Source organism: Triticum aestivum, chromosome 2D (assembly GCF_018294505.1).
Source record: "Triticum aestivum cultivar Chinese Spring chromosome 2D, IWGSC CS RefSeq v2.1, whole genome shotgun sequence".
Classification (NCBI taxonomy): Eukaryota; Viridiplantae; Streptophyta; class Magnoliopsida; order Poales; family Poaceae; genus Triticum; species Triticum aestivum.
Window position 1 is genome coordinate 576,905,725 of NC_057799.1, and position 24,467 is coordinate 576,930,191.

Consider the following 24,467-nt stretch of genomic DNA (forward strand, 5'->3'; position numbering starts at 1 on the left):
TCCTTATATCATGATAAATGTTTATTATTCATGCTAGAATTGTATTAACCGGAAACATAATACATGTGTGAATACATAGACAAACAGAGTGTCACTAGTATCCCTCTACTTGACTAGCTCGTTAATCAAAGATGGTTATGTTTCCTAGCCATAGACATGAGTTGTCATTTGATTAACGAGATCACCTCATTAGGAGAATGACGTGATTGACTTGACCCATTCCGTTAGCTTAGCACCCGATCGTTTAGTATGTTGCTATTGCTTTCTTCATGACTTATACATGTTCCGATGACTATGAGATTATGCAACTCCCGTTTACCGGAGGAACACTTTGTGTGCTACCAAACGTCACAACGTAACTGGGTGATTATAAAGGTGCTCTACAGGTGTCTCCAAAGGTACTTGTTGGGTTGGCGTATTTCGAGATTAGGATTTGTCACTCCGATTGTCGGAGAGGTATCTCTGGGCCCACTCGGTAATGCACATCACTATAAGCCTTGCAAGCATTGTGACTAATGAGTTAGTTGCGGGATGATGTATTACGGAACGAGTAAAGAGACTTGCCGGTAACGAGATTGAACTAGGTATCGAGATACCGACGATCGAATCTCAGGCAAGTAACATACCAATGACAAAGGGAACAACGTATGTTGTTATGCGGTCTGACCGATAAAGATCTTCGTAGAATATGTGGGAGCCAATATGGGCATCCAGGTCCCGCTATTGGTTATTGACCGGAGACGTGTCTCGGTCATGTCTACATAGTTCTCGAACCCGTAGGGTCCGCACGCTTAACGTTACGATGACAGTTTTATTGAGTTTTGATGTACCGAAGGAGTTCGGAGTCCCGGATGAGATCGGGGACATGACGAGGAGTCTCGAAATGGTCGAGACGTAAAGATCGATATATTGGACGACTATATTCGGACTTCGGAAAGGTTCCGAGTGATTCGAGTATTTTTCGGAGTACCGGAGAGTTACGGGAATACGTATTGGGCCTTATTGGGCCATACGGGAAAGAAGAAAAAGGGCCTCAAGTGTGGCTGCACCCCTCCCCTTGGTCTGGTCCGAATTGGACTAGGGAAGGGGGGCGCCCCCTTCCTTCCTTCTCTTTTTCCCTTCCTCTTTTCCTATTCCATATGGGAGGTGGAATCCTACTAGGACTAGGGAGTCCTAGTAGGACTCCACACTTGGTGCGCCCCCTCCTAGGGCCGGCCTCCTCCTCCCTTGATCCTTTATATACGGGGCAGGGGGGCACCCCAGAGACACAACAATTGATCCTTGAGATCTCTTAGCCGTGTGCGGTGCCCCACTCCACCATATTACACCTCGATAATACCGTTGCGGAGCTTAGGCGAAGCCCTGCGCCGGTGGAACATCATCATCGTCACCACGCCGTCGTGCTGACGAAACTCTCCCTCAACACTCGGCTGGATCGGAGCTCGAGGGACGTCATCGAGCTGAACGTGTGTAGAACTCGGAGGTGACGTGCGTTCGGTACTTGATCGGTCGGATCGTGAAGACGTACGACTACATCAACCGCGTTGTGATAACGCTTCCGCTGTCGGTCTACGAGGGTACGTGGACAACACTCTCCCCTCTCGTTGCTATGCATCACCATGATCTTGCGTGTGCGTAGGAATTTTTTTGAAATTACTACGTTCCCCAACAGCAATGTCTTCAACCTAGCATTTTCATCAGCAATAGTAGTGGCATCCTCAGTAGATGGGTTAGTTACCACATCAACAGTTGAAGATATTGCACCAGTAGCAGCAGTAGAACATTCAGCAACAGAAGTAGCATTATCACGCTCAAGGCATTTTAAACATGGTGGTTCAAATCCTTCCTGAGCAGGACTGATCTGTTGAGCGCGAAGTGACTCATTCTCTTTTTGAAGATCTTCATGAGCCGCTCTCAATTCCTCAAGTTCTTGCTTCCTTTGAAGATAATCGTAGGAAAGCTTTTCATGAGTTGTTGAGAGCATTTCATGACGACTTTCAAGTTCCTCGTACTTAACATGAAGATTTTTTATGTCTTCAATTAAGGACTGAGATCGAGTCATTTCCGCGTCCAACAGGTCATCGCTTTTGTCTAACAGTTTTTGAATATGTTCCATAGCTTTCTGTTGTTCAGTTGCAATTTTAGCAAGTGTTTTGTAGCTGGGTTTGGATTCACAATCAGAGTCATCTTCACTAGATGTTTGAAAGTAAGCATCGCATGAGTTTACCTTGGCACCGCGTGCCATGAAGCAGTAGGTGGGAGCGGAGTCGTCCTTGTCATTAGCATCAGCGTTGGTGACGGAGCCATTGTCTTCAGTGTTGAAGATGGACTTGGCAACGTAGGCTGTAGCTAGAGCCAGACTTGCAACGCCAAAGTCGGACTCCTCCTCAGACTCCACCTCCGCCTCCTCAGAAGCAGACTCCTCCTCTGAATCCATCTCCTTGCCAACAAAAGCACGAGCCTTGCCAGATGAGCTCTTCTTGTGTGATGAAGACTTCGATGAAGATTTGGAAGAAGACTTTGAGGATTTCTTCTTCTTCTTGTCATCAGAATCATATTCCTTGCTCTTTTTCTTCTTGTTTTCATTATCCCACTATGGACACTCAGAGATGTAGTGACCAGGTTTTTTCCACTTGTGGCATGTTCTCTTCTTGTGGTCATGAGTAGAAGCTTCATCATTTCTTGAGCTGGATCGTGAAGACTTTCTGAAGCCTTTCTTCTTGGTGAACTTCTGGAACTTCTTCACAAGCATAGCAAGCTCCTTTCCAATGTCTTCAGGATCACCAGAACTTCAGTCAGATTCTTCTTCAGATGAGGAAACAACCTTTGCCTTCAAAGCTCGAGTTCGGCCATAGTTGGGACCATAGATGTCTCTTTTCTCAAATAGCTGAAACTCGTGTGTGTTGAGCCTCTCAAGTATGTCAGACGGATCGAGTGTCTTGAAGTCAAGGCGTTCTTGAATCATCAAGGCTAGGGTGCCAAACGAGCTGTCAAGTGATCTCAGGAGTGTCTTGACGATTTCATGCTTGGTGATCTCAGTAGCGCCGAGAGCATGAAGCTCATTTGTGATGTCAGTGAGGCGATCAAACGTGAGCTGGACATTCTCATTGTCGTTTCTCTTGAAGCGGTTGAAGAGGTTGTGAAGAACACTGATCCTTTGATCTCTCTGGGTTGAGACACCTTCGTTGACCTTGGAGAGCCAGTCCCAGACTAGCTTCGAAGTTTCCAGAGCGCTCACACGACCATACTGTCCTTTGGTCAGATGACCACAGATGATGTTCTTGGCAGTAGAATCCAGTTGAACGAACTTCTTGACATCAGCAGGGGTGACACCTTCACCAGTCTTGGGAACGCCGTTCTTGACGACATACCATAGATCGACATCAATGGCTTCAAGATGCATGCACATCTTATTCTTCCAGTAGGGGTAATCAGTGCCATCGAAGACAGGGCACGCAGCGGAGACTTTGATTATCCCTGTAGTCGACATAGCTAAAACTCCAGGTGGTTAAAACGAATCACACAGAACAAGGGAGTACCTTGCTCTGATACCAATTGAAAGTGCTAGTTATCGACTAGAGGGGGTGAATAGGCGATTTTTATGAAAGTCTTCAAAACATGGAAGTTTTGAAGACAAACAATAGAAATGAACCTATTAACATGCAGCGGAAGGTAGACTACACTTGGCAAGCCATAGTCAAGTATTCAAAGAAGTGAAAGTACGAAGACTAATAGCAGCTAGGTAGTAATGATCAGGATGGAAGATAGTATGAAGCCAATCAGAACAAGTAGTTATACAGTGAAGTCAAACAGATAGTGCAAGCAGGCAATGACTTCACAAAGACAAGTTGTAAGTAAAGAGAGGGAGAAGATATAACCAGTTTCTTGGTGAGGACAAGGATTTGTTGGACCAGTTCCAGTTGCTGTGACAACTGTACGTCTGGTTAGGGAGGCTGAGATTCAACTCAGAAGACCACGTCTTCACCTTATTCCCCTTGAGCTAAGGACACCCAGTCCTCTCCCAATCACTCTGGTAAGTCTTCAAGGTAGACTTCCGAACCTTCACAGACTTCGTTCACCGGCGATCCACAATGACTCTTGGATGCTCAGAACGCGACGCCTAACCGGCTGGAGGATTCACAGTCCTCAAGTGTAACAAGTCTTCAGGTCACGCAGACAGAAAGACTTCAGTGATGCCTAACACTCTTTCGCTCTAGGTGTTTTGGGCTTTGTCCTCGCAAGGATTTCTCTCTCTCAAAAGCTTCGAGGTGGGTTGCTCTCAAACGACAAAAGCCGTGCACTAACTCTGAGCAGCCACCAATTTATGGTGTAGGGGGTGGGCTATTTATAGCCACTAGGCAACCCGACCTGATTTGTCCGAAATGACCCTGGGTCACTAAGGAACTGACACGTGTTCCAACGGTCAGATTTCAAACACACGCGGCAGCTTGACTTGGGCTACAAGTAAAGCTGACTCATCCAGCTCTGGATAAGATTTGCTCTCATTGTCTTCGCTCGAAGACATAGGATTTGGTTGAGCATCACTTCAGTCACTCTAACTTTGTTCACTTGGACCCCACTTAACAGTACGGTGGTTCCTATGACTCAACAAAGAAGAAAAGGAAACTACGAAACAACTATGTCTTCGCACTTCATAATCTTCACGTGAATGTCTTCTCGAGTCATAAGCTTCGATGTGATTGTCTTCACATACCACCATTATCTTCAATGTCTTCATACATTTTTAGGGGTCATCTCCGGTAGGTAAACCGAATTAATGAGGGACTACTACCTGTGTTATCCTGCAATTCTCACAAACACATTAGTCCCTCAACCAGGTTTGTCGTCAATACTCCAAAACCAACTAGGGGTGGCACTAGATGCACTTACAGAATGGCTATCTAGCGGTGAAGGGCGGCGGGCGGTGCCGGGATATAGCTAGTGGCGGCCGAGGGCGCGGGGGGGGGGGGGGGGGGGGAGGCGAGTCGGGGAAGAAAATCTTGACTTTTTCACCTGACGATGTGGGCCAGCCGTGCTTTTCCCTTGCGCCGGAGCCCTCGATCGCCCCCAGTGCGCCGGGTTCGGCCTGCGGCCGCCGGGCGGAAAAAAGGGCCGAACCGGCCCTTTCCGTCGTCCTGGGGGCGCGACTGGGGCGTTTTTTTGGCGCCGGCGCCAAAAAAGTGGCCTGGGGGCCTGTTGAGGGCGCGGCTGGAGATGCTCTAAGGGCCTGAGACAAGGAGATCTGATGTCTCCTATTTTGTTCAACATTGTCGTTGATATGTTGGCAATTCTAATAGGAAGGGCTAAGGAGGCTGGTCAGGTGGGTGGCTTGGTGCCTCATCTAGTTGATGGAGGTGTGTCTATCCTACAGTACGCCGATGATACTATCATCTTTATGGAGCATGACTTGGCAAAAGCAAGAAATATGAAGCTGGTGTTATGCTTATTTGAACAATTGACCGGGTTAAAGATTAACTTCCATAAAAGCGAATTGTTCTGTTTTGGAAGAGCCAATGAGGAACAAGAAGCTTATAGGCAATTGTTTGGGTGCGAATTGGGGGCTTTACCTTTTACGTATCTAGGTATACCAATTCACCATCGTAAGCTGACAAACAGAGAATGGATATGCATTGAGGATCGATTTGAGAAGAAACTGAGTTGCTGGAAGGGCAAGCTCATGTCATACGGAGGCCGATTAATTCTTATTAATTCGGTTCTCACAAGTATGCCTATGTTTCTCTTGTCTTTTTTTGAGGTTTCAGTTGGAGTTAGGAAAAGGCTGGACTTCTATCAATCCCGATTCTTCTGGCGGAGTGATGAACTACAAAGAAAATACAGACTCGCCAAATGGGATATTATTTGTCGACCAAAAGACCAAGGGGGTCTTGGCATTGAAAATCTTGAAGTCAAGAACATGTCTTCTCAGCAAGTGGCTGTCTAAGTTATCTGTAGAGACTGAGGCCACATGGGCGCAGATTCTCCGTAGTAAGTATCTTCACTCCAAAACTTTGTCCCAGGTGACAGCAAGGCCGACGGACTCGCCTTGTTGGAAAGGGCTGATGAGAGTCAAATCAGCCTTTTTCAATAGGACAAAGTTTATAATCGGAAATAGCACCAACACGCGATTCTGGGAGGATACTTGGGTCGGAGAGACACCCCTCGTGCTTCAATACCCGTCTCTTTATAGTATTGTTCGACGACGCGACGCTTATGTTGCAACAGTATTTCAGTCCATCCCCTCAATATTCAATTCAGGAGGACGCTAGTCGGTAATCGTTGGGAAGCTTGGCTCCATTTAGTGAGTAGACTGATGGAGGTCCAGCTGGCTCAACAACCGATCAGTTGCGCTAGAAGCTTACTAGGACTGGGGAGTTTACAGTTAAATCAATGTATCTCGATGTTATCAACTCTAGCTCAATTCCTAGTTCCAAACATGTTTGGAAAGTCCATGTTCCTTTGAAAATTAAAATGTTATGTGGTTTGTACATAAACAAGTCATCTTAACAAGGACAATCTGGCAAAGCGTAACTGGACAGGACCTACTAGATGTAGTTTTTGTGATCGGAATGAAATTATCAAACACCTTTTTCTTGACCGCCCGCTGGCAAAAGTGCTATGGCGGACGGTGCACATAGCCTTTAATATTACTCCTCCGAATTATGTCAGCACGTTATTTGGAACATGGCTTAACGGGATAGAGGCCAAAACAGCAAGACACATTCACGTAGGAGTATGTGCTTTATTGTGGGCAGTTTGGAACTGCGGAAATGATTTGGTTTTTAACAGAACAACAAATATTCATTTTTTACAGGTTATCTTCAAATCCATTGCGTTGATCCGTATGTGGTCGCTACTCACTCCGACGGAGGCCAGGGAGCATTTGGTTACTGGATCTATCCGGTGGGAAATGGTAGCACGGGATATTTTCAACCGGTTTGGATGACGGTCATGTAATAGGATAGGCAATTAGTTTCCCTATCTTTCTTATGCCAGCCGATTGTGGCTTTTTCGCTACTTTTTTATTGGCTCTCTGTGAGCTTTTCTTTACTTTCTTTGAGACTTTAAGACCTTTGTTGAACCTATTTGCTATTTTTTAAAGTTGGCCGTATGCATCATTTTGATGCAGAGGCCGAGGAGCCCCTTTTTCGAAAAAAAAGAAAAAAAGCTTAGATGTGACATAAGATGTGTTCTAAACAGATTTTTTTTTTGTTCTTTGTTGGTGCGTTATTTATGGGAGGTTAGATATGACATTCTTAGAAAACATTCAGATGTGAATTAGGCACACTGTATTCTGAGATTGTTTCATGGAAGATCACAGGAAAACCTTTTCTGCATCGGCCACCACCCAGCTCTCTATCTCGCCCATGGTATCATCTCTATTTTTCGTGTGCGCGGCTTGCTCTTCCATGAACAGCGTCAGGACCTCGAGGTTCGGGGTCTGCTCCAGGATTCTACCCACCGAGACGACGGCGCCGCAATGCTCGAGGGGCCCTTGTAACACCAGTCGCGTCAGGCTAGAGAATGGAGGGAAACCTAAGAAGAACCTGCTCTCCAGTCTACGATGGTGCAGGTGGAGGTGCTTGGCATCACTGATTTTTTGCATGAACACCCTAAACCCCGTAAACCCTGCATCCTCGGGGAGCACTCTGCAGAAGTCCACGGTGCACGAAGGGACTCGCGGCGAGCCGTGCAAGGACAGGAGCGGCCCGGCCGGCACCGTGCCGCAGTAGTCCAGCGACCTCAGCTCCGACGCGTCGATGTCGACAGACTTCAGGTTGTGGCAGCAGCGAAGGGCGAATCTGCGGAGGCATTGGTCGAGCACGGATACTCGCTTCAGGCGGTGGACAGCTTCCAGCGTCAGGTCGACGAGGCGGGGGCAGCTGGAGATCAGCCGCTGGATGCTCCTCCCACCATCGCTGTGGGGAGCCGTGATGCTCAAGGTCTCGAGGAGCGGCAGGTTGACGGCCGCCGGCAGTATCAGCCGGCAATAGGCGACGCATAGCGTCCGTATTACCCTGCAGGTGAAGAGCCTTCTTGGGAGCACGTATACCCACCGCCTCCTCAGCTTGGAGGACCCGTCCTCGTCGTCGGTGTTGTCGGTGCCGCTGTCCACGGCCTTGTCATCGCAGATCGGGGCGATCTTGAAGCGCAGGTCGAGGTGGAGCTCCTGGTCGCCGTGCCGCAGCGCGTAGGAGAGCCACTGGTCGACGTGGACGAAGTTCCAGTGGTGGCACCGGTCGAAGGCGAAGCGGAAGCTGCGCAGCGGCACGTGGTGGCCGGCGGTCCGGCGGCGGCAGAGGAGCGCGGAGCAGACGTCGTCGAGGAGCGCCGCGCTGCAGCTCTTCTTCTCGTCCGCCTCGTGGTAGAAGGTGGTCCAGTCGGTGGCCCTGGCGCCCGGGCGCTCCCCGAAGGAGACGGCGTGGACGTTGCAGAAGACGTCGCGCCACCGCCGGGACAGCCCCGCTGCGCGGCCGGCCTCCTTGTTCGGGAGGAAGGAGAGGACGTGGCCCAGCAGGGCGTCTGGGAGGTCGCTCAGGCGGTCTCTGATCCCCGAAGACGTGCCCTTCCTTTTCTTTTGCAACGACTAAGGGTTTAAGTGGACCGAATCTCGTGACGTTACCGACTAATCACGCACCGTTCTTTCGGGTTAAGCTTGTTGGCAACCGACTAAAATCAGAGCCAGATTTATTGGCAACCGACTAATCACGCACCGTATTTGATGTTGCAAGATCAGCACTACCTCCAACAAATCCTGGTTGCTTTAGCAAGAACATTCACGTACCGTTGAGATCAGCAGGGCTATCCATAATTCTACATCTGCCATGTACTCTAGAGAAAAGAACGGAACTAAAAACAAAGCATAAACTCCGTATATCATTTTGACACCTGATGATTGAAAGGGCAATAGATGTAGGGAAGCATTAACTGGAAGAGCATAGGCGGTTCCCCTGAATTTTGGGATCCGATGATCATCGGCACAGAGATACTTTACTCGAGAGAGAAGAAGCAGGACAAAGAGTGGTAGGAGCTAGGGCCCTACCGGATCTAGGGCGTAGATTGTAGGGGAAGGAGGGGGAAGGACGAGGGCTTGTGCGCGGCGGCCGGCGGCGTGGCGCCGTCCTTGCGACGGAAGCAACGGCGGCGAAGGCAGGAGGCGGCTAGGGTTTAGGTCTCCCAGCTCCCAAAGGGAAGCCGGGCAAATTATGATTGCTTCTTGCTTGATTAGATTGATACATCTCCTCTCCTTATATAGAGAGGTTTACTTGACTCCTAAGCAAACGATCCTAATACGATAAGATAACTGGGCTAAGCCCCTAATTAAGATACTTGGGCCATAACCCACTGGGCTAAGCCCCTATGCCGGTCATAACACTTCTCCCCGCCTGCACAAACAACTCGTCCTCGAGCTGTAAGGTGGGGAAGCGCTTGCTGAACTCCTCGAGGTGATCAACCAGCGTCAAACACCTTCGCAACAGCGGGGGCGGCAAGGTCGGCGGCGACGCGTCCTCCGGAATGTAGCCTGCAACCTCCAGGTAGAAGAGTCGCGGGCAGGCGTGGCTGGGCGCGTAGGGCTCGTCGCAGTTGAAGCACAACCCTTGGCGGCGACGCTCGAGTAGCTCGGCCGAGGTGAGCCGGCGGAACGAGCGCGCCGCGGTCGCGGCGAGGGGTGCCGCGGAAGCCTGAACAGGCCGACACGGAGCGGGATCTGGCCAGGGTAGCGACCCAGGGGCCCGGGACAGTGACTCCTGCTGGACGGCCACCGCGCGGCGCTCGAACGCGCGGGCGTAGTACATGGCCGTCTGGATATCCTGGGGTCCCTGAAGCTCCACGTCCACGCGGATGTGATCCGGAAGTCCACCGACAAAGAGGTCGGCCCGCTGCTGCGCCGTCACGCCCGACGCGTGGCATGCCAGGGCCTGGAAACGGTCGGCGAAGTCCTGAACCATGGAGGTGAAGGGAAGGCGGCCTAGCTCCGCCAGGCGGCTCCCGCGGATCGGGGCCCAAAACGAAGGAGGCGGAGCTCGCGGAAGCGCTCCCAAGGGGGCATGCTGCCATTGTCCTGCTCGAGGGCGTAGTACCAGGTCTGGGCTGCACCGCGTAGGTGGTAGGATGCCAGCCAAGTGCGCTCCGACGCGAGCGTGCGCTGTCCACGGAAAAACTGCTCACACTGGTTGAGCCAGTTAAGCGGGTCCTCCGTGCCGTCATAAGTGGCAAAGTCGATCTTGGCGAACCGTGGCGGCGTCTGGGTCGGCGCGCCATGGCCGACCGGCTCGGCGGTGCGGAGCAGTGATGATGACGGCGCCCGGTCAACGGTGTGGAGACCGTCACAGGCCCCCGCGGAGCCGGACGAGGCCCCAGACTGCAGCGTGGGTACCGGTGGGTTCCCGGCCTCCGTGTAAACTGGCAGTGGCGACGTCCCGGTTAGCCAGGCCGAGATCTGGGACGGTGACGGCGGAAACCGGACCTGCTAGATCGGGAGGTCTCCCGGTGTGGACTGGCCCAGTCCGGAGCTGGGCGGCGGCGGTGGGAGCTGGACCGGCGCGGGCGGCGCGGCTGGGGCTGGCGCGGGCCAGTGCGGCCACTGCGGCGCTAGGGCGGGCGCGGAAGGCGCGAATGGCGCCGCGAGAACCGGCACGGGCCACTGCGGCCAGGACGGCACTGGGGCGGGCGGCGGCTGGAACGACAGATGGGCCCCGGCGATCACCGCGGGTACCGAGGACCAGGGCAGGTGCAGCAGCGGCGGAGGCGGCCCGCTGGGGTGCCCCGCCTGGAACGGCGGCAGCGGTGGCCCGCCCATTGCAGGCGCGCCCTGGGACGGCCACGGCAGCGCGGGGTGGCCGTAGGCGGCGGTAGTCGCAGCCGGCGGAGGTGCGGGCGGCCCGGCCAGGTACCGATGGATGCCCTGGACGGCCGTCACGAGATCCCGTAAAATGCTGGTGACTTCTTCCGGCATGAAAACGGCGGTTGTCGGCGCAGCGGAGGTGACCGGGGCCGGCGGCGTTGGGGACCCGGCAGTGGTCATCGGGGCGGTGGTGATGATGGGCAGCGGCGGCGTGGGTGTTGATGACAACATGATCGAACCCGAGTCTCTGGATACCAAATTGGTAGGAGCTAGGGCCCTACCGGATCTAGGGCGTAGGTTGTAGGGGAAGGAGGGGGAAGGACGAGGGCTGGTGCGCGGCGGCCAGTGACATGGCGCCGTCCTTGCGACGGAAGCAGCGGCGGCGAAGGCAGGAGGCGGCTAGGGTTTAGGTCTCCCGGCTCCCTAAGGGAAGCCGAGCAAATTATGATTGCTTCTTGCTTGATTAGATTGATACATCTCCTCTTCTTATATAAAGAGGTTTATTTGACTCCTAAGCAAACGATCCTAATACGATAAAATAATTGGGCTAAGCCCCTAATTAAGATACTTGGGCCATAACCCACTGGGCTAAGCCCTATGCCGGTCATAACAAAGAGGAATTGTGCTAAAGACGATCGAATGGGGGACTGCCATTTCTAGGCCTGCCCCAACAGCAGTGTTGCAATTCCGTCAGGCTCCTAAAAGACGAAGAACCCTGAAAGAAACAAGCACTTGAGTTCACTCTATAGCAACAGGAGGTGAACACCTGCATTACATGCATATCGGCAATCCGTAGGACATAACTTTGACTTAAGCAATCATTTCTCGAAACAAATTAGTTGGCTAAGCAATCCTGAAACTAGGGGAGCACACACATACCAGCCCAATCGTCTCCTGGAGAAGCAGTCATGGTCCAGAGACACTGCAAGAGCAAGAGCAACAGCCCTCTCGGGTAAATCCAGCGGGAGAAACACGCGAAGATCGTTGTCCATCTGGAAGCACCAACGAAATTTGAGTTTCAAATCAGCTTAACAATCAGGCAGAATCTTTTAAACTCTCATCAAGGGAGAACACTTACATCTTTAGCGAAACAAAAAACTTTATCAGTGCCTTTTCCAGCATCACCAAACCGAACTTCATACTGGGAAGCATTCGTGAAGTGCTGCATGCACTGAGCATGAAACCAAAGTTATGCTCATCAGTCCTTACTCACTAGTACACGCAATCCATTCTTTCTACATTGATAATAGCTTAACAAACAGAAAAAAATAGCAAAAGATATGGGATGCAAAACAGTTTGTATCACAAGCACAAAGTTCCCAGCCAAAGTGGACTCATCCTAAACCAAAATCGTATCATTCTCAAGTGGATGTGCATGTGACATATCCCCGCGCGCAGAAGCAGTGTCAAGCAATAACATCATAGCGCGTATATGCATGGGTCACATCACAGCATGGGGTATCCTCTAAATATCATAAATATTGTAAACTATTAGTATTTGGTTGTCCAGTCAAAAGGACATTACCTCCCAACCAACTCCCCTAACCTTGCGGTCAATTATGGCTACTAAATTATCATCCTCATCAAACAGGGCAAAGGACCAGCTCCAAAATCCAGGATTCTCCACCACAGCAAACTGCCTATTCCTGATGAACAGAAATGTTAGCAAATTAAAATGGCAGTCAGTATAGCAAGACTAGCGGCTACAAAAAAACCAAGAAAATTGACTAAATCAGAGTTAAGGGAAGAAGATCATGTTACCCTAAGTACAAGTCATAATTTCTACGCCAAAGATGCCAACGACTGTGGACTACACCTACCTCCTGGCCAAAGAGAAATCATAATCACAACCATTGCTGTATATTCATAACAATCAAGTAATAAATATCTCTGTACCTTGCCATCCACTTCTGCATAAATGGAGCTGTTGATCCACCTAAAAGGCCGGCGAACCTAAATCCAACAAAATTTTTTTTTGAACTTAATCTAATGTATATTGAGCATATTCACAATGGTACAAAGCAATGGGTTACTGAGATCTTACCGTGAATATCTCATTACCCCTGGCATCAGTAAATTCTGCAACGAATGGTCGCCTTGTCCAAAGTAGCTGAAACATCAGCAAAAAGTATCTGGTAGTCAATTATATTACAAGGCAGTCATTTGCATCAAGAGAACAATGAATAAATAAATACGAAAGATAATAAAATACATCCCCACTCAGGAAAAGAAGAAGATAACAAAGACCTTTGCTCATGAGGTTTCATATTTTTCCTTGAGAAGGAATAGTACTAATTTCATGATTGTGTACAGTTATTTTTTTCATGTTTGGATCACCAAAATATTTTAGGCGCCACTAGCTAGCAAGTGTCACAATCCTTCCACTTTCTCATGTTTGGCACAACTAGTTGCTCGCTCACTGTGAGTCTGTGATACATATAACATGTGACTTCACATTTGAGAGGTGCTAAAACTAGTCGGTGATTTAACTCGCTAGTAGTACTGGTAGCATGCCAAAAGTTTCCTTGAGAAGAGGGAAGTGAGAACATATGCAAGAACTAGATACATGGGCAGTTGTGGCCAAATTGCTTAACTCATGGTGACTATTTTTTATGGACTTCAGCCAAAAAAACTTGATCATGAGGTTTTCTAGTACTGGTGGGAGTAAGTTAGATTCTCTAACCTTTATGCCATACCACAGTTAGTACCACATGGATGGAACGCATCGTACATATCAAATTCTGCATGAGAACTAATAATTTTTCTATTGAACAAACCTCCATTGAATCGAAACAGAAACAGAGTACAATAATATAGTCATTTCAAAGCATCCCAATAACTAGTCAATATGGTAACATACTTATTCCCCACCAACACCCGTCCAGCCCAACAAAAAATAATGTAATGGTCCTCTAGTGAAGAAAAAAGTTCAGTTATCTGTCGAACTGATCAAACATATGAGCAGTACACATGATGCATGGTCCCATGATGATGATTATATGGAGAAAAGCAATGCAGGAAGTATATGAACTAGTAAAATAAATTGTCTCATACTCCCTCCGTTCCTAAATATTTGTCTTTCTAGAGATTTAAACAAATGACTACATACGGAGTAGAATAAGTGAATCTACACTGTAAAATATGTCTATGTACATCCATATATAGTAGTCCATTTAAAATCTCTAAAAAGACAAATATTTAGGAACGGAGGAAATACAACAGAATGCAGCAGTCAGCAGCATAACTAAAACTGAGAAGTCCAACTATTATGACACAACTAATTTGGTATTTGGAGCAGTGCATTATATGTAAAAGATATCATGTGACCACCAAAATTTCTGATCTCAGAACAAAATCTTCAAAATCAGTATGATGCGATACAAATATAGTTAGAACCAACTGAATGCACAAACGTACCTGCCTAAGGATGACGTTGCTTTTCTCTCGAATTAAACCCACAGGCTGGCATTGGAAGAACAAACAAGTCAACAGTTACGACCTAGAAAACAGGGCAAAAATTGTACAGGATAGTACATGAATGGAACCTCTAGTGCGGTCTGGAAAGAGAGACACTCACAGTTTTTCTCCGAGGAGTGCGTGGATCCTTTATGATGTATCTAGTCTCCTGGGGTTCAAATGACAATAGTGATAACTGAGTAAGTTGACTGAGAGAAGAAAAATACAGGGAGCAGGACATGGGAAATTCTCTTGGACTATGCAGCTGAAGTGGGTTACAGATACATCACCTGCGCATACGCAAACATGATACTTGCCCATTCTACTTTCCTGGTAATGATGAGTCTGGCCCTTGTGAGCAGAGGCTTCAGTTTGGCCTATAAATGGACACAGAGAAGCAATCTCGATCATTCCAACAGCTATGTATGTACAGATTGTGACATTGATACAGTGAAACAGCTAGAACACTACAGCAGGATGAAGCATCAACTATCAAGTAGACCTTTTAACTGATTGGCCAGTATCCTACTATTATCCCCACGAAAATGGTGTACATTTTACACTGTCTTCAGCATTTTCCCCACCAAAAATGTTGTACATTTTACATTCTCTTCAGCATTTCCCCCACCAAAATCGTTGTGCAACATGGTCTTACCACCATTTCCAAGCAAAGGTCTCGATTCCTCCAACTCATCAAGTACTCTCTTTGATAGACTAGTTGCAACAATTAGACAGTGTCAGACCGAACAGGACATAGAAAGTTGCGGTGAGAAACTGAGAATCCGCTTGCCTGTACGCGCGCGGGGTCGAGGTCTTGATGCTGGCAGATCCCCGATGGCGCGCCCTCCTCGCCGGCCGTTCCCCCGCCGCTCTCCAGCGCCGGCGCCTTGGAGCTGACGAACGAGGGAGCGGCGTCGCCGGGCGAGACCTTGCCGTCGCCCTCGGCCGCGCGCCTCCCCGGCCTCTTCGCGGCGCCCCGCTGCTTCTTCGGCTCTGCGTGCCACAGCCCCCGCAGCCACGCCCACGGCCACGGCTGGGGCGCCGCGGGCCTACGTCCGCGGCGGGCGCCGCCGGCGCTCGCGAACCCACGGCGGGCGGTGGTCCTCGCCGAGACCCTCCCGGCCGCGGCCGCGGCTACGCGGTTCCAGCTCATCGGAGAGGGAGGGGAGGTGGGGAGAAGCGCGGAGGTGGTCGAGCTCACCGGCCGGGCGGCGCCGCTGGAAAGGGTTTTTGCCGTTTTGGGCAGCAAAGGTGGCTCAGCGGCCCTCGTACATGAGCAAGTTGATGCATTTTGGGTGCTCCCCAAAATCTTCAAATCCCGCTCTGTGCTTTCGATTCCCGGATCCGCGCGCAAAATCGCGAAACCAGCTCCGGCCGCACGGATGGATGATAGGCCGGCCTGCCTCGATGGGCTTCTGGCCCAGTTCGGTACGAGATATATAAGTACTACTACGTTTAATAAGGCCCAGTTCTTTTGACTCGGTTATGAGGAGAAAATAAGAAGCTCAAAAGAACTGCCGTTGAGTTTTATCCTCCCCCCCCCCCCCCCCCCCGCCCCGCCCCTCTGCCGGCGAGTCCTTGTGGGGTTTAGCTCGGGCTGATCTCGGAGCGTTCTTTGGATCGCTGCCCGGCCTTGGTCAATTCCTCAGGGTAGACCGCGGAGTAAGGATTTCTCAAATAACGAATGGCGATCTATTCTTTGGGGGTAGGGATGAGAAGGCCGATGATTAGGAGCCTTATTTGGCTGTTGTTTCATTTCATGGAGGCTGCTGCTGGATTCTGTGGATGGTTCTTTGGTTGAGGGGAAGAAGGGGACGATGTTCTGGAGGAGGTCCTGGTCGTGGGTCTAGCTCCACATACGCCCCCAGCCATGGCGGCTAATCGTACTGCTGACCATGGACGGGGCATTGGAACGAGTCAGCGCACTGCTCAGGAGGACCTTGAGGAAGAAGACTTGCTGGATGAGGAGGAGGAGAAGGACATGCTCGTGAATGAGGCAAACAAAGCCAGCAACAAACATACCTCGGCGGATAACACGCAAGTTTCTATAACACCTGTTGTGCTTCCAGTTCAGAGAGTGGGCTTGGGTCGGGCATCTTAGCCCTAGTACAGAAAGCTCCAGAAGGGACTACCCCGCTGCAACCGAAGAAGGGGTCAGGCAAGCAGGAGGTGAAGCTGAAAGTCCAGAGAATTTATCAAAAAACGATGATGTCATCCTATATTCTCCTCGGTTCAATAATTCAAAATATTCTGTAGCTCAAATCATCAGTCCAATTCGAAATCCATTCCCTCATAGAAACTTTGTCGCGACAAGATCTTCGAAACTATATCTTATGTTGGTAAGTTTCGATGAATTGTTTTCCGGATCAAACGTTACCATGCCTAGGCTAAGCAAGTTATCATGTCTACAGTGTTTATATTATAATTCAATTTACACAGAAGTTATTGGTGGTATGTTTTCAATATTATTTTTTTGGTCATAGAACCACCAAAGTGCAACTGCCAATGATTAGTGGCAGTTGCAATTGGGCAATACTATGATCATAGCTGCCCAAAATGCATTCTCATTTATCCTACTACTATTCGTAGCATGCACATGCATTGTCCTACTATGATCATGCAAGCATGTAGCACCTACTATATGATCATGCACAGACACCGACTAGTAATCTACCAAGAAGACCATAAGCAGTAGTGTGATTGTAACAACAACATTGCCATTGTACCAAGGACACCCTAAGCAGTAGAGAGAACACCGTAAACAACATTACCATTGTACCAAGAACACCCTAAATACCAATCTAGCATGGCTGTAATTCACCCACAACCGATTGGACATGAATCGAGTCGAATCAAATCCAATCCAACCAAATCCAGTGCAATTGAATACAATTGATTCGGACCTAGGAAAACACCCTAACTACTAACGGGGCAGGAACAAATCGCTTATCGGAGCAGTTGTCGGTGAAGGGATCGCCGGCAGCGGGCTAAACCCCAGCGGGAATAGGGGTCCGGCCGATGCAGATGACCCGACCATTGGGGTGCCGCCGACGGCCCTCGCAACTTCATCGTGCTCCTCGTGACACGCGTGGTGGAGAAAGAGGGTGCCGCTGTCAATGCTTCGGCCACGCTCCCCTCACCTTTGCCTCAGAGCAAGGGGAGAAAACCAATTTCGGCCGCGCTTCGTTCTTTCGATTTTCCTGGATCCGCGCGCAAAATCGCGAAACCAACTCCGGCCGCACGGATGGGCTTCTGGCCCAGTTCGGTACGAGATAATAAGTAGCATGTACAGATCACTAAAGTAGTGATCTTTGCCTCAAGAAACAATAACTAAAGTAGTGATCTATCTCTCACAAAAAACTAACGGAAAAACTAACGCCCACACGTGTGGGCGTTTGCACATCGCCCACACGCCTCAATCACCACTCATTTTGCCACGTATGAACAAATGACATAAGCAGAAATCTTTTTGGTTTTCGGCTTAAAAATGTTTTATCTCCTAATTAAAAAAGTGAATTAATTTCTGTTTTCACCATTAAATCCGTCTCGACGAGATCTTCAAAACTAGACCCCATGTTGATATGTTTTGACGAAAAATCTTTTTGCCCAAAAGTTGCCATGCTGTTTACACTGTAGTTGCCATAGTGCTTAAACTAAAGTTGCCATATGGCAATTTTAGTTTGTAGATCACGGCAATTTTAGTTTTTCGATGATGGCAATTCCAGCACTTTGACCATGAAAATATTTTTTGTATGAACCATGACAATTTTAAGTGCATGTATCATGGCAATTTTAATTTATGGTGCATGGCAAGTCAAGTTTCTTAATTCCCCGTTTTATAATATGTCAAAATTAATTTTAAATGTAGAAGAAAATAGCTGAAACATATCATGGCAACTTCAGTGTAAACATCATGGCAATTCATATGCAATAGACACGGCAACTTTTAACCCAAAAAAATTCGTCCAAATATATTGATATGAGATCTAGTTTCGAAGATCTCGTCGCGAGGGATTTAATGGTGAAAACGGATCTTCAATCGGATTTTTCATTTAAGAGTATTTAAAAACAGAAAATCCAAAAAGATTTCCACATGCATGCATGCGGTGACATGGCGTAGTCTGTGTGCTATAGGGCGTGTGGGCGGGTTTGGCTCCCACCACATGTGTGGGTGTTAGCGTTGTCCAAAACTAAAGTAGTGGTATTTTGGGGAAAAAATAAAAATACAATTTGTGGAAAAAATAACGAAGCGGGATCCAGGAAAATCGAAAAAAATAAAATACAATTTATGCGAAAAAACGCGTTTTTTCACGAGAGGAACGACCATGCCTCTCGAAAACAGAAAAAAAACGCATTTGTTTTTCTTCCGATGAGGGACGGTTTTGCTTGCGCGAGAGGCACGACCATACCTCTCTGAAACAGAAAAAAATGTGTTTTCTTTTTTATTCTTCTATGAGAGGCACGCTTTTGCTTTAGCGAGAGGCATGACCGTCCCTCTTGAAAACGGAAAAAACGCGTTTCTTTTTTTTCTTCCACGAGAGGCATGTTTTTCCTTTCGCTAGAGGCATGGATTTACTTCCTCGAGAGTCACGGTCGTGCCTCTCGGAAACGGGTAAAAACACATTTTTTTCCTTTCACGAGAGTCACGGGGTTACTTCTCATGGAGGCACGGATTTGCTTCTGCGAGAGGCACAATCGTGCCTCTTTTGAAAAGGAAAAAACACATGCTCACGGTTCAGTTTTTTGTCCATTTTTTCCCTAAAGAAAGTTCGTTAAAACCTATCAATATGGGATCTAGTTTGAAGATCTCGACGCGAGAAAACCCAACAATGAAAACGATTCAAGATTTGGACGCATGCTTTAAGAGATAAAACATTTTGAATAAATGGATCTACAAAAAAAAGGAAAACCCTCAGGTTGTGACAAGTGACTCACATACAGTCCGCAACTTATCGTAACCTGAGGAGGTGAGAGTGACATTTGCAAGGAATACTCCTTAAGGGTGTGGCTACATCTCAGTCGATTGAGACTTAAGCAAGTCTTAGTGAAGTGACACAACATATAAAAGAAAGAAAGAAAAAAAATTAAAGAAATTTTTGCACGAATATCTATGTAATATTTCACGGATATAGCATCAACTAAGACTTCGTTAAGTTTTAGTCGACTGAGATTTAGCAACCCCACTCCTTAATTAATGACTTCGAGTGATCTAAGAGCATCTACAGCCGGGCGCCCCAACCCCATCTCAAACGCCCAGGCGGACGACCCAGTCAGTAACCGGTCACAAAAAGGCGACCCAGACAGGCTTCTTAAACTGGCCTCAAACACCCGGGCTGATCGGCACCCCTCATATCTAGCCCAAATACGGGACTGATATGGGGGCGCCCGCGTGCGTCCACCATGTCGGACCCGATACCCCACCCTTCCTGAAATTGCACCAAATCTATCCCGCTTGCCCTACCGGATCCATTTGCTCTCGTAGTCCGGTGAGCTCGTCCCAGGCACAGCCTTCAAGAAGTTGTACCCACGCGCCATTCCATAGGCACTGGTCCCACCGACGATGCTGCTCTATATATTGCCCTCGTAGTCCACCACCGGGGCCCCAGCATGCTCCCTGACGCTGAAATACGAACTTGAGCGCTAACTGCATAAGGCTAGTCGTAATGGGAGTATCATAAGTGGTATCATGCATGCCAACTAGACTTTTTGGATGATATGACACATAATAAAATGAGGAAAAAGAGGATGTAATATCATATTATGATACCGAATCATATTAAATGATGTACTACTTTGTGTCATGCATGACAATTAATAAGAGCAACTCTAGCAGACCCCGCAAAACGCCGGCCCGCAAAACGCGTTTGCAGTTCACGCAAAACCGCTTTTGCGGGCCGGCGAGGGCTAGCACAGATGCAGACCCCCCAAACGGACCCGTAAAAAGTATATTAGCGGAATATGCTTTTTTAGGGTCGGCTATGCGGGTTTTGCTCGGGCAACAGCGCAACGACCCGCAAACAGAAAAACTGCAAATCTGAAATTTGTCATAGGGCTTCACAAACAAGTTCAAATTCAAATGACATAAACAGTTTGCGCGCGAATAAAAGCGAAGTTCAATACGCAAAAGAGGGCATGCAAAGGTATGCACCCATGTCCGGCATCATCTTGGGGGTCGATCTTCACTCGACGCCATGGAGTCCATCTTGAAGTTCATCGGCGCCACCGTAGCCACCTTCATCGCTTGTTCCAACTCCCGCACCGAAATCATCCACATTGCCACCGTATGGAGCAGAGAAAACATCACCGGAACTGGCAGACGGACCGGCCGAGGCGACCATTCTCCTCTTCAAGATCTCTCTCCTTGCCATATCATGCCATGTTTTGGTGACGTCGTCCATGTCATTGCGGTTCATTGACATGATCTTGTTCTCTTCGGCGAGCAACAATGACAACGATTTGTTTTCAGAGGCGCGTACTTTTCTCTCCTCAATGGCAGCTCTGCGCAGCCCCTCTTCCTTGAGCATTTGCCATTTTTCTTGCTTCTCTTTTGCCTTCTTTTTGGCCAACTCTTTCTTGATCTCCAACGACTTCAACAACATTAACTCGTTTGATTGCACCATGGCATCAATCTTCTCCCTCAAGCTCGATGCTTCTTGCTCTCTCTTTATCTTCTCTCTAGTCTTCTTGTCGCCATCGGGCTTGTTCAAATTTCTTGGGCCATCATCATCCTCATCTTCATCCATGTTTGTAAGTGAGCCTCTCTTTGGTGGGGACTCTTTGTCGATCAACTTCCAATTGTCGCACTTTTGGAGCAACTCCCAACAATGCTCTAATTTGAAGAATCTGCCTTCCGAAGCTTCCATGTCCTTGTATCTATGTTGAGCAATCTTGTCCTACACAATGCGAACAAGATGTTGCAATCATTTTTCATGATACATAATGATGATGCACAACTTGAACAAATGCAAAGCAAACTCACATAGTCAGACTCCACGGTGCCACTTGGAGGTGCATTGCGTACTTGCTCCAAGCAAGCTGCCCAACGGCTGCACATAGGCTTGATGTTCTCCCAACGACCTTGAAGTGACCGAAATGTGCGTGGAGTCTTGTTGGGGTAGTTTTTCATAATGCGGAAGTATTGATCTTCGATCCTTGCCAATATCTCTTGGCGGTTTGATTAGTACCCGTGCATGCATCAAGAGACACCGCACTCCATGCTTTGATCAAAGCTTGATCTTCCAAGATGGTGTAGTTCTTCGATCTTTGGCTTTTCCCAGCTTTTGCTTGTGAATTCTCAAACGCTTCCGCTTCGATCTTCGCCAAGTCGTCCGCACAACCATGATCGTCCACGCCGCACTCTGTTTCATTGTAGTCGAAAGGTTCGAAGGGGGCTTGATCAATGTCAACCGCGTTCATGTCCAACAAGTTCACGAACTCGGTTGTTGCATTGTTCGAACCACCGCTCTACCGAATGATAACAAGTCACGAGCTATCGAAAAACAATGGCGAAAATGAAAGAGAATCACCAAAGTCCGAAGAGATATACCTTCCGGCCATTTCGTCGAACACCTCGCTCGCGGGGGGAGCGGCACCGTTGAACGGCATCGCCGGAGCACCTCCTTGCGGGGGGATGGAGCGAGAGGTTGAAGAAGATTTGTTCCTTGAAGTCGGAACATTCCTCCGCTTTGCGCTCGCGACCTTGCTGGCCTTCTCCGCCGCCGGCCGGGATCGCACAACGGCATTGCCGCCCGGAGCGCGGGCCATCGCGGCGGGGGCAGCCGGATTCCCGCCTTGCACAAGTACGTTGCCCTACCGCTGGCGGGCAGGCGTGGCGTGTGCTTGGGCGACGCCGTCGGGGCCTATATGGCCGGCGACGAGATCCGTCCGAGGGGAAGGGGCGTGCGCGACCTCGACGGTGACGGGGGGCAGCATGGGGTCGTCCATGGCGGCGAGGGACGGCCGGGGAGGAGCAGCTGGAGCTTTCGGAGGGGGGCAATGGTGGCGGAGGGTGCGGGAAGCGGGAAAGGGGGCGCGGAAATGTCCCTCCCGTCAAATCTCGCGCCGGATGGGGGTTGAGCTCGGGTCGGCCTCCCAGCCCGTGAAGATAGAGGTTGGGGGAGAAGATTTGCCGCGCCCCGCAAATTTTTTTGCGGGCCGAGGCGTTTTGCTGGGTCTGCTCGTGCAGATTTTTCGGCCCCGACCCGCAATTTGGCAGTTATTTTGCGGGCCGGGGTGTTTTGCGGGGTCTACTAGAGTTGCTCTAAGGCAACCTAAGATACTAACTTATGATACTATGTATTACGGAAGTAGTATCATACACTAGTATCATATGCATGATACTAGTATATATGATACTCCCCATTACATCCAGCCTAAGCATATAATCCAAGCTCGGGTGAATGAAATGCAAGAAGAATTTTTCTTTTTAAGGGCAAGAAGAGTTATTAACAGTCTTTTTGTTATTGTTTACTCCCTCCTATGTTCCGAGGAATAAGACATATTTTGTTTCGGTAAGACAAGATTTTGACCAACAATTACTTTCTCAATATTTAATGATAGTATCACCATCATAACAAAGTATTTTTAAATATGAATCCAGTGACACAAATTTCATGTCATATAATCTTGGATTTATGAAGTAATTATTGGTCAAATGCATGTTTTAACCCATGCAAAAAAAATGTATTTCTTAACAAAACAAAATATGCCTTACTTTAGGAACGGAGGCAGTACTTTTTTGCGCCAGAAGCAGTTGTCTTTCGCTACTTATCCTCATCGCAGATCCACCGTATTGCTACGGCGACGCGCATTTAGCGGCATGCACATGCAGTGATTGTTAGAATAAATTCGAGGCATATCGTCGATCATCCGAGGATCCAGCAATCACACGAACACGATATCGAGATTTGTTAACGAGGTTCACTAATATGGCTACATCCCCGGGGCCTGAATATGGACGCTCCTCCCCATGACACCATCACAATACTGCACACCGGCCACCCGGGCGCCGGCACACGCCGCCGGCTCCCCCTTGCGCACATGTGCTATCATGTTGGCATAGGTTACATGGTGTGTCTACCCCGTGATATATGAGAGGCCTAGGATACAAGTGTCCTACTTGGACATGACTTCATATCCTATCTAAACACAATACAACTACAAATCCAAACTACCTTGTACACTATATTCGACACAACTCTAATAGTGATGACACTACATTTTTTTCATTGTAAAGGAAACAACATTAACAAGTGCTGGCTGACAAGTTGCACATATGCACTGCTTCTCCATTCGAGATCAATGCTATACTGCTATGTTCAGTACATTTTTTCGATAAAAGGAAAAAAAAATGACTGAAATCGTCGCATCAGGATAATACAGCCGCATCGAGTACAAAACCCGGCCTCTGCATGATAACATGCACACATACAATTACAAACAAGTGCAGCAAACAAAGAGAAAACGAGTTTGTGAGGAGGCATGGCAAAAAGAGTTTGCGCAGTTAATATAACTCAGCAGTTTCTCTAACAGTTATAATAATACCAAGGTACTTATATGGGAAAAAGGATTCAACTTCTGTTAAGCAAAGGAATTGTATGCAATGTTGATGACGATGTTGTGGTACCTAGATATGCACAGCTTCTTAAAACAGCAGTACAAAGGAATGCAAGATGTCTTCTGTGTGATGTACTAAAATGCACGTTGTTCTGACGGCTCTAAACACCCGTCATTCAGTTTTCCTCCTGACCAGCATAAGGTTTTGTTTTATCACTAAAGAAAACAAACTTCAGAGAGATCTTATCATTGGCGGTTACCTGTCTTGGCTTGGGGTCCTCGACGGAGCACGACGCCATGCGCCGCTCGGGCGGAGTGAGTTTTCTCTTTTTCCCTTGCTCTGGAAGCATCATGGCTCCTGAAATCTGCTGCTCCCTCTGATCCATATTACTTGTCGCAGCTTTAGTACAACTCTCCGATACTTTAGTACAACTTCAAAGTTGTACAAGCTGCGACAATTAACATGGATTGGGGGGAGTACAAAATCTATTTTGGGGTATTATTAAGAACTTGAATAGAATACACATCCATGGCCTTTTTTCTTTAGCTCAAGGTGGACTTTATTAGCATACAAGGAAATCGGGAGGAGGCTTGTATGTATGGTACTGACATA

At 48.4% G+C, this 24,467-nt stretch overlaps 2 protein-coding genes across 3 annotated transcripts; both read right to left on the reverse strand.

Moving 5' to 3' along the window:
- Positions 1-6,841: 6,841 nt before the first annotated feature.
- LOC123055955 (F-box/LRR-repeat protein At4g14103-like) lies at positions 6,842-11,023 on the reverse strand. The gene is made up of 2 exons (XM_044479749.1): positions 10,538-11,023; positions 6,842-8,572 (listed from the first exon to the last, which is right to left on the reverse strand). The coding sequence occupies exons 1-2, from the start codon at positions 11,021-11,023 to the stop codon at positions 7,313-7,315; spliced, it is 1,746 nt and encodes a 581-aa protein (XP_044335684.1). The 3' UTR covers positions 6,842-7,312.
- A 43-nt stretch (positions 11,024-11,066) lies between these two features.
- Positions 11,067-15,557, reverse strand: LOC123050075 (phospholipid scramblase family protein C343.06c). Of its 2 annotated transcripts, none has more exons than XM_044472921.1 (11): positions 15,090-15,557; positions 14,590-14,676; positions 14,421-14,468; positions 14,261-14,305; positions 12,888-12,953; positions 12,740-12,796; positions 12,605-12,663; positions 12,369-12,489; positions 11,922-12,014; positions 11,723-11,835; positions 11,067-11,558 (listed from the first exon to the last, which is right to left on the reverse strand). In XM_044472921.1, the coding sequence occupies exons 1-11, from the start codon at positions 15,450-15,452 to the stop codon at positions 11,534-11,536; spliced, it is 1,077 nt and encodes a 358-aa protein (XP_044328856.1). In that variant the 5' UTR covers positions 15,453-15,557; the 3' UTR covers positions 11,067-11,533. The 2 variants fall into 2 exon arrangements, with proteins under 2 accessions (XP_044328856.1, XP_044328855.1); XM_044472920.1 differs by having other exon boundaries at positions 11,077-11,558; positions 12,605-12,666.
- Between the last annotated feature and the right edge of the window lie 8,910 nt (positions 15,558-24,467).

Bases quoted from the DNA above. Each gene is read 5' to 3' on its own strand.
- LOC123055955 (XM_044479749.1), bottom strand. From the start codon at position 11,023: ATGACCACTGCCGGGTCCCCAACGCCGCCGGCCCCGGTCACCTCCGCT. The intron at 8,573-10,537 runs GTCCAGCTCCCA...TCGTTGCAAAAG, and splicing joins CAGCCGCGCCGCCCGCGCCG to AAAAGGAAGGGCACGTCTTC.
- LOC123050075 (XM_044472920.1), bottom strand. From the start codon at position 15,452: ATGAGCTGGAACCGCGTAGCCGCGGCCGCGGCCGGGAGGGTCTCGGCG. The intron at 12,490-12,604 runs GTAACATGATCT...TCTGTTCATCAG, and splicing joins AATTATGACTTGTACTTAGG to GAATAGGCAGTTTGCTGTGG. The intron at 12,015-12,368 runs GTAATGTCCTTT...TTTCATGCTCAG, and splicing joins TTAGGGGAGTTGGTTGGGAG to TGCATGCAGCACTTCACGAA.